This window comes from Octopus bimaculoides, chromosome 17 (assembly GCF_001194135.2).
Source record: "Octopus bimaculoides isolate UCB-OBI-ISO-001 chromosome 17, ASM119413v2, whole genome shotgun sequence".
In the NCBI taxonomy this organism is placed as follows: domain Eukaryota; kingdom Metazoa; phylum Mollusca; class Cephalopoda; order Octopoda; family Octopodidae; genus Octopus; species Octopus bimaculoides.
This window is the reverse complement of record NC_068997.1, coordinates 20,184,110-20,194,922: the sequence shown is the minus strand read 5'-3', so window position 1 is coordinate 20,194,922 and position 10,813 is coordinate 20,184,110. Positions and strand designations below refer to the sequence as shown.

Here is a 10,813-nt window from a genome sequence, read left to right as displayed (position 1 = left end):
ATATATATATATATATATATATATATATATATATGTATATATGCCTATATATATATTCATATACATATATACATATACACATATATATTCATACATATACATACATAGATGCATACATATATATACATATATACACACATATATATAGGCACATATATATTTATATACGTACATAGGTACATACATACACACATGTATGCACACATACACACACATATTTTAAATGAAAAAACAATAGAGAGAGAGAGATAAAGTGGGGAAAAACAATAAGAGAAACATTTGTTGTTTATGACAAGATAGGGGAAAAATCCTATTGGTACTATAAATAGATAATACAAAACCCCAGAGCATCTTTTTAAGGCCCCAGAACATGTACATAAATGTGGGTGCCAAGCTACAGTTTCATGACAAATCTTCATTGTACCCAACATTTCCCCTGACTGGAAGGCTTATTCTGTCACAAGGTGACCCATTTACAGCTGAGGGGACTGGAGCAACATGAAATGAACTGTTTTGCTCAAGAACGTGCCACCCAGCCCGGGAATTGAATCCATGGTCTAGTAATCACGAGTGCAAAATCCTAACCACTGGGTCACATGCCTTCATCTTCTTAAAACATCATCATCATCATCGTTTAACATCTGCCTCCCATGTTGGCATGGGTTAGACAGTTTGACTGGAACTGGTAAGCTGAAGAGCCGCACCAGGTTCCTGTCTGATTTAACATGATTTCTATGGCTGGATGCCCTTCCTAATGCCAACCACTACAATGGGTGCTTTTTATGTGTCACCAGCATGGGTGCCATTTATATGACACTAGCAACAGCCACAGCTATGGTTTCATAGGTGCCATTTACATGACACTAGCAATGGTCACGAATATGGTTTCACTTGGCTTCATGAATTTTCTCATGCACAGCATTTCACCAAAACAACCAGGTTGCTGTCTTAATAAACAGACATCCCTTATCACCTCCTCCTCCCTACTCCTATTTCCTTTATCCCCTCCTCCTCCAAACTGATATTCACTTTGTCCACCTCAATACTCATTTCTAATCACCTGTTACACTCTTTTCACTGATGTTCTCTTACCTACCTATCCATATTTTCTGTCCCTCTATCCCTATTCTGTCTAGTTGCTGTTATCAATGTAACATCACAGAAAAACCTCATACCCTCAAATTAAATATATTTCTAAATGCATAGTATAGATATGCTGCTCTTATAAATATAGGTCGTAAGAGAAAATGGACATCCTTAGATACAATCGTAGCCAAAACTTTGGAACATATTTTCGCATAGGTGATGTACTAGCTTCTATCTAGTAAAAGCAAGCAATTTGGTCTAGAACTACATTTTGCATATTGCCTAATTTTCTTTCCTAGATATTGAAGTATTGGATCTGTCATCAGGCAGGTACATCTCTACATTGTATATATTTGAATCGAATTGTACTTGGGCAAAACAATTTTCATTTTATAAAAATTATCCAAACTTTTGTCCACTACTGTTCATTATTAAATATATGTCATAGACTGGCTTCCCTTATAAATAAATGTACATTATAGACATATTGACTGCTCTTAAATACTTTGTTAGATGCATATCATAGCCCAGTCTTACTTATAAATGTACATCATAGATATATTGACTGCTCTTAAATGTTTTATTAAATGCATGTTATAAATAGATTGGTCTCTCTTACAAATGTACATCACAGACATGCTGGATACTCTTAGATATTTCATTAAAAATGCATGTCATAAACAAGTGCCAAAGAAAAACTAGATGCTCTTATATTAGATATTTTATTAAATGTATATCATAGGCTGACTGCTGTTACTAATGTACATCATAGGGAACTTAACTGCTCCTATGATAAATATCTTATTAAATGCATATCATAAATTTTATTAAAGGGCCATCATAAATGTACATTATAGAGAACTTCCATGCTGCCATATATTGTTGAATGAATGTCATAGACTGATCGCTCTTAGAATGTATCTCATAGAGATATTGAATGCTTCCACATTAGATATTTTTTTATGTGTACATCATAAACAAACTGGTTGCTTTAATAAATATATATCATAGAGAAACTGAATATCCATATATTAGATGTATTATTAAATACACCACATAAACAGACTGATTGTTCTTATGAATGTACATCACAGGAAAACTGAGGTCCCTTAGATAAGATATTTTTATTATGTATAGACAAAATTGGTGACCTTCTTTACAACACAGAGAAACTGGATGCTGTTATATCTTATTAAATATAGATCTCAGACCAACAGTTTTTAGAAATGTACATCATATGCTCCTACATTAGATATTTTATTTAAAATATGTCATAAATAGACAATCTGATTTTATATATGTACATCATACAGGAACTGGATGCTCTTACATTAGATATTTTAATTAAACACACGTCATAAATAGACTGACTGCTTTTATAAATATAAAACACAAAGAATCTTGATGTTGTTATGTATTATTAAAGGCATGTCATATGCTGACTGCTCTTGCCAATGTACACAGAAAAGTTGGATGCCTTTACATTAAATATTTTCATTATGTATACATCATAGACTGTCTGCCTTCATAAATATACATCATAAAGGAAATAGCTGCTCTTATTAAATATTCTATTAAACGCATATCAGAAATTTTATTAAACTGCAGTCATAAGTGTACATCACAAAGAATCTTGATGCCATGTTATATTATTAAATGGATGTCATAGACTGACTGCTCTTATATATGAACATCATAGGGAAATTGAATGCCTTTATATTAATTTTATTATGTGCATATCATTAATGAACTGGGTGGCTCTAATGAATGTATATCACAGATAAATATAAGGGTGTCCTTATATTAGATATTCTATTAAATACACATCATAAATAGACTGTTCTTATAAATGTACCTCATAGAAGAACCTGGATATTATCATATATTATAAATTGGACATCATAGACCGACTGCTCTTATAAATGTACATTACAAAGAAACTGGATGTCCTTATATTAGATACTTTATGAAATACACATCATAAATAGATAGGCTGCTCTTATAAATGTACATTATAAAGATATTGGTGGCTCTTAAATTAGATATTTTATTAAAAATGCACCTCATAAATGGATGGGGTATATGCAATAGTGATTTCTGAGATTGTATTAAACAATACAACTTTAAAAGGAACCAGCAAAAGAATAAAAATGATCATCATCATCATCATCATCATCATCATCATCATCATCATCAGCAGCAGCAGCAGCAGCAGTATTTATTAATCTTTTTGTTTTTGCATTAATATAAAAATTATATTTTATATTGTTTTATGCCAGTTACATTAAATTCAAAATTTAATCAATAAATAGTTTATTAATTATGAAAATCAATTAGTTTTCTTATTTAGAAATGATAATACAATTAGAAAGGAGTTTTTTTTCTCCTCCTTCCTCTAAGATGATCATCAGTACCATTATTACTGTTACCATTATTATCATTATTATTATATTAATATTGTATTTTTGATTATATGTATTTTATATAGTATAGGTTTCACTTATTATATATAATGAACTTCGACCATGAAATACCGGACAATCCAGTTTAACGATATAGAAAAAAGAAAAAGAGAGAAAAAAACTGATTGAAAAATATTGACCCACATAGAATCATACAATAAATATCTATAAAAACCCAGTATGGCAGGGGGGTGGGGGGTGGGGGGGTGTTAATTCTAAGATCCACTTCAATTCATGATAGAAACAATATTGATTTCTATATAAACTAGCTGAGAGGAAGAGTAAGAGGAGGAAGTTGATTATATTGATCACCACCCCCTCAAAACCTTGACTGGTGCTTTTATTTCATTGAGTCTGGCAGGATGAAAGGCAAAAAATAGACTCCGGCTGGATTTGAACTCAGACTGTAAAGGGATGTATCCGATTATACTTCAAAGCATTTTGTCTGGCACACTGTTCTGATTCTACAAACCATTGGTTTCACTGTAGAAATTAATATTGATTCCTAACATTTATAATAGAAATTACTATTGATGATTAAATAGAAAGATCTGGAAAATCAGTTTCTACATCATAAAATCACAACAGAAAAAAACATAATAATAGAAACTCAGCAAAAATTAAATAAAAAAAAAAACAAGATATCAATTGTTTCTTTCGTCCACATAGAAACTCCTCAATGGTCTACAGTCACAGTTTTGTTAATGTGGCAACATTTAATGTTATTGAAACATAATTGATGTTGATATTGCTGTGTGGTTAAGAAGTCTTCTTTTCAGCCATGTGGTTTGAGGTTCAGTTCTACAGCAAGGCACCACTACACTCTTGATAAATGGAAACTGTGTAGAAGTCTATTGTATATGTATAGATGATTAAATTGGCCAAGTTGTTAGTACATCAGATGGAATGCTTTGTGGCATTTGATCAAATTTACTGCGCCCTGAGTTCAAATCGCACTGAGGTCAATTTTGATTTTCATCCTTTTCATCATCATCATCATCATCATTTAACATCTATTTTCCATGCTGGCATGAGTTGGACAGCTTGACAGGTGCTGCCAAGGCCATGGCCCCCATCAGGTCTCATAGTTTGTGTTGGTTTGGTTTCTGCAATTCAATGCTCTTCCTAATGCCAACCACTTTGCAGTGAGTGTGTGCAGGGTGCTTTTTATGTGGCCCCAGCATCAGTGCTTTTTACATGGCACCAGCACCAGTGATTTTCATGTGACCCCAGCACCAGTGCTTTTAAGTGGCACCAGCACTAGCGGTGGTGGTGGTGGTGGTGACAACTACCAGTGTCAATAAATTCAGAGATTATAAGGCACTACAATTGACAAAGAATGTAACATTAGTAAAAAATATATCACTAAGGATTCTGTATGGTCTGTTACAGGAAGTCTCAGAGAGAGTGTATTCAACACCATGTGTTACTGCACTGAGAGACACCAGCCTTGTGATGCCACAGCATTTATCTTGAGATGTTTGGAGTAAACAATCTTCAGGAACATCTCCAGGAAATTCAACAACTTTAACATAATAATTGTAAACAGAATTTTTTAGCTCTAAACATGGATATGAGTGAGAAATAGCACTCCTTGAGAGAAAGAGAGAGAGAGAGAGAGAAAGAGAGAGAGAGAGAAAGAGAGAGAGAAAGAGAATAGCTTTGGAACAACCTATTCTACTGCTAAACTCATAATAGGCTGAAGAAAATGGCTCACACGAACTTGGTCCATGGAAACTGTGTGGAAGCTTATCCTACATGTGTGTGTGTGTGTGTGTATTAGTGTTTGTCCACTCCCATCCTTGCTTGACAACCAAAATTGGCTTGTTTACATCTCCATAACTTAGTGGATCAGCAAAAGAAACCGTTAAAATAAGTACCAGACTTAAAAAAAAAAGAGATAAGTACTGTGGTCAATTTTTTTGACTAAACCCTTCAAGGCAGTGCTCCAGCATGGCCACAGTCAAATGACGGAAACAAGTAAAAGATAAAAGGTAATACTATGTATGTCCACCTCAAATCAGGAGATAATGATGTGAGAACAAAAAAAAATCATTGATGCAGACAAAGTAGAAGGAATGGAACCTCATATCAGACATTTAAAATATTTTGGAGCATACTGGAAAACACTTTAAATACAATTTATATAAATAAAAAAAAAATCATTTGTATTGTGTACAGTTAGATCTGAAACAATGTTTTGCATACTTATCGTTAATACGTTCTGGCAGATTCAAATACAAATGTGCTAGTCACAAGATAATTTTTTTATCAATTGGCAGATATAAGCACTGATCAGCAAACAGTTTGTTTGCTGAAACAAATCCAGTGGCTTGTTCAGGTTCAAAGGTTGGGGTACTTCTGGGCTGACAAGACAAAACATATCAAAAAACCAATGTTCCAGAATTCCTTATGCCAATGAGCTGAGTGGAATGTGTTATGAACACACTGTCATTGTAAAAGGGGGAAATTATTCTCCTGTGACATACACAACAATGACTAGCATATTTGCATTTGAATCTGCAGAAACATGTGAAGAATAAATAAACAAATCATAGAGCCATAAATATTTTTTTGCAATAGTTTGTTGGACAAGGTCACATTACCATTACAAATTTGGGTAACTGACCAGAAATATTCCCTTAAGTTTGAAGTTAAAAAAACACTTACATCGGAGTTGTGGTCTGGGCTATCCAAAACATCGCTGTTGACCGACATTGACAAGGACACTTCATCTTGGAATGCTTGGTTACTTATTCCTTCAGCATCGCTTTGCCGATCATTGTGTATAGTGGTTAGTTTTGATGTGGAAGTTTCTGCTTCTTTGCTTACCAGTGGTTCTGATAAGTGAGTAGTGGTACTTTGGGAGGGAACGATTTCCTCAGTTTTCTTTGGAACTGCTTCACTAACTTTATTTTTTTCAAGTTTTTTAGTTTCTTTGATATCTTGATATTTACTGGATATGTTTCCATCAGAAGATGCCTTTCTTGGTGCCAAATCGGTAGACTTTACTACAAGACAGAGATAGATAGATAGATAGATAGATAGATAGATAGATAGACAGATAGATAGACATACAGACAGACAGGTAGATAGATAGACAGATAGACAGACAGACAGACAGATAGATAGACAGATAGACAGATAGAGAGACAGACAGACAGAGACAGTCAGTCAGACAAAGATATAAAAAGATATATATATATATATATATATATATATATATATATTGGGTCATCCCATATATAATGCGATTTTTTTATACTTCTATTATTTTTCAAAATTAAGATAAACGAAGTTCTTTATTAATCTAAAATATACTCTCTTTTGTTTTCTACAATTCTCTTCCATCTCTCTGGTAGACTTGCAAGGCCCCTCTTCCAAAATTCCCTTGTCTGTGATGAAAAATACTCCTCTAGTATTGTTTTAACCTTGTCTACAGAATTCATATTTTATTCCTTCAAATGATTTTGAAGACTGAGGAATAAATGATAATCAGATGGGACAATGTCCAGCGAATATGGTGGGTGGGATATTGTTTCCCATTCAAACTGCTCCAGCCTTTGGAATGTCATCCTCACTGGATGTGGCCAAACATTAACCTGATGGAAGAACTCCTTTCGTCTTGAAACCAAAGATGGTCATTTTCCTTCTGGCACTGACTTAAGCCACTCAACCTGCTCACAGTAAATCTCCTTTGTTATCATTTAGTTTGGGTTTAAAAGATTTCTTTGCAAACCTGAACATATTTAGTATAGTAAAAACAATGAAGATATAAGGATGGATTTCAATGCTTGAGTGATACAGGATATTCCTGATAGTCTAAATTTTATTAATAGGAAGCATTATAAGTCTAGACAGACAGACATTAATATAGGTCCCATTAGGATATTAACCAAATTAGCAAGATTGCACATTATTATGGACTATAAACTGAGTCTTTTTTTATTATTCATTATTGAAACGAGTAAAGAACATACAATATATATAAGAGTGCATGGCACAGGTTATATAGTTGAAAAGCTTGCTTCCTGACCAATATGGTCTTAGGTTCAGTTCCACTGCACAACACCTTGGGCAAGTCTCTTCTATTGTAGCCCAAGGCCAACCAAAGCCTTGAGTGAATTTTGCAACTGAAAGAAGCCCAATGTAAGTGTGTGTGTGTGTGTGTGTGTGTGTGTGGTATGTATGTATCTTCTCTTTTTCTTTTTAATTTAAAGTACATTTTGACTGGTCACCTCCTACTTGGTAGCAAGGTTGTAAAGAAAAGCATCTTGTTTTAACCATCACCTTTTAAATCTCAAGAAGGTTTTACAGATTTTTATTGTCTCAGATATCATGATCATTTGTAGTGTGTGAATTAAGGGCCTGCATTCTCTCTCCAAGTTCACAAGCTCAACCATACTTGCTCCAGATGAATTGTTATATATCTTATTGCTTCAATAATAATAGGGATGAAGCTGAAAGTGTATCTTGGGTAGTCGATTTGCAAACTCCTTATCAATGATCCATTGATGTCCTCTTTCTTTGGTACTTTTCTAACCCCATTGGTGTCCAGAGGGCAGCAGATTTCCACAACAGAACATATCTTGTCATTCTCTCTTTCTGCATGTACATACCCTTGTCTTGACATCATGTGATGGTTGTAAACAAGCATCACCATCATACAAGCAGTGTTCTTCTTTTCCAGTCTTCCATGGAAAAGGTGCCCAATTAGGGGAACTATTATCTTGCTTGGAAACAGATGAGAGTTGGTGACTGGAAGAGCATCTGGCTATAGAAAAATCAACCTCAACAAATTCTGTCTGATCCATATAAGCATGGAAAAACAGACAAGCATGGAAATGAGGATGATGATGATGATATGGAATGTGGCAATGTATGTTATACAGAACATGTAATAAATAAGGGTGAATGTACCTAACATTCAATAATACTAAAAAGTTAATAAGAGCACAAAACAGCGACACAGTCTGGGCTTTGACTGTCCTGTACAGTAAGCCTACAGGCTGCCCCCTTTCTTATATGTAACATAGCTTCAGCATATGTTCACCCAACCCACACATCTAAAGTGGTTGCCCTGTGTGGTTTGCACACCCCACACTAGCCACTGGCATGAAGCAAATCTACAGAATGTATGATATAGAATATTACAGAGAACACATTGTACTATAGTTTACTAAAATACATAGTAAAGAACATGAAGGCACATGGCTTAGTGGTTGGGGCATTGTACTCATGATCACTAGACCATGGGTTCAATTCCTGGATCAAGCAGCACATTGTTTTCTTGAGCAAACCACTTCATTTCACATTGTTCCAGTCTACTCAACTGTAAATTGGTAACTCTTTGAATGGAATAGCCTTCTAAACTAAATCCCAAATCACTGGCGTTTCATCTTTATCTATGGAATATATCAGGGCTGCCAGTCTGAAGTGAACATTCAGTGTTATCTCAGAAATCACCACAACTATGGGCTGTGTAGATGTTTAAAGATGTATTTGTACCTGGATGACTTGATTCAGAAACACTATCTTTTTTGCTTCAGTGTTTATCACAGCTAAACTGTGCCATCTCAAACTGTAGACGTGTGTGTATGTGTATCTGTGCATCACTGTAGTCATATTATTAAAATCTTTTCCAATTGATTGTTTGTATGCTATGATATATTACTGTTTTATCCTATTATGCTGTACATTATTATTATTATTGTTGTTATAGTTGTTTTCATTGTATTGCGTCCTATCATACATTATTATTATGTAATATTTGTTATTTCGTTTTATCATTATATTTAACTATTTACATCATATAGTTCTTCATTTTAATATGTTTCTTCATTTTAATATTGCGTATAGATCAATATTGCATCTTGGCTTGCAGTGAGAATTTTAACCGAAAATACAATGGAAATAAATTATTATTATCGTTTTCATGAAGGACAGATTTAGCTATCAACAATGTCCATTATGAGAATTGCCCCACTGTCTTTCTGTGGCTGCTGGGAAGGCAGAAAGTTTTATCTTGTGGCTATTCAGAAAGTCATATGGTGGACACAACTGAAAGGGTTGAAGACAGGTACTTTCCTCTTTACCCAAGTCCTCATAGTACCACAGGGAGAGGATGGATGGAGAGGAACATGCTATCATCATCATCATCATCATCGTTTAATGTCCTCCTTCCATGCTGGCATGGGTTGGAATATTTGACAGGAGTTGGCCAGGCAGAAGCCTGCACCATACTTCTGTCTGCTTTAGCATGGTTTTTTATGGCTGGTTTCCCTTCCTAGCACCAACCACTCTGCAGAGTGGGCTGAGTGGATTTTACATGGCGCCAGCACAGGTAAGATCAATTTTGGCATGGTCTTTACAGCTGAATACCTTTCTAAATGCCAACCACTTTCCAGTGTGAACTGGATGGTTTGTAAGTGACACCTGCACTGGCAGGGTCACCATGCAACTTTACGACCCTGTCCAGTAAATGTTCAGAAAGGTGAGTGAGATTAAGGAACATGGTTGGATAAATGGAACTACTTTCAGTATGTGCCTGTAGGACAGAGAACACAATTGGTAGAGGGCAGTTGCTCTTAACATTAAGGGTAATCTGGGATCTGTGGGGTTTCTTGATTGACTTGGTTTACTGGTCCATTTTTGTTATATTTCATTTAATTTCTTAGTCACACCTGTTTCTCACTCAAGATTCTTTTAAAAAATCATCCACTGTTTTTGTCATTTTAAAGTCCTATCATCCATTGCTCTTGTTGTGGATGAAATAAATTATTGGCAAGATGGCAGAATCATTAACACATTGGACAAAATATTAAGACATTTTTTTTCTGGCACTATGTGCTGAGTTCAAATTCTGCCAAGGTTGACTTTGCTTTTCAACCTTTTGGAGTCAATAAAATACATACCAGTTGAGCATTGAGGTTAATGTAACTGATTTAACTCCACTACTCAAATTGCTGGCCTTGTGTCAAAATTTGAAACCATTATTATTATTATTATTATTATTATTAAATATACAATACAAAGAGTGTGATGCGATTGCAATAGATATTTTATTGGTTTGAATGTTTCAACAGCTTGACTGTCTTTGTCAAGTTCAAAATGAAAAGTGATTTATAGAAATTCAAAATTATTGAAATTGAAATTCAAAAGTTTGAATGAGGGCCACCTGCATTCCCACGTTGATGGAATAACATCATCAGTCTTCAATTTTCGATTTTACAACTGGCAAAAAGAAAAAGAAAAAAAAAGAGGAA

The 10,813-nt window shown here is 34.5% G+C and overlaps 1 protein-coding gene across 1 annotated transcript in view; it reads right to left on the bottom strand.

Moving 5' to 3' along the window:
* The window catches only part of LOC106883903 (synaptotagmin-14), a 153,262-nt gene that overhangs the window by 28,426 nt on the left and 114,023 nt on the right, over window positions 1–10,813 (bottom strand). Inside the window, exon 3 of the mRNA XM_052974129.1 lies at window positions 6,219–6,559. Within this exon, the coding sequence (XP_052830089.1) occupies window positions 6,219–6,559 (341 nt within the window). The remainder of the gene's footprint in view (window positions 1–6,218; window positions 6,560–10,813) is intronic.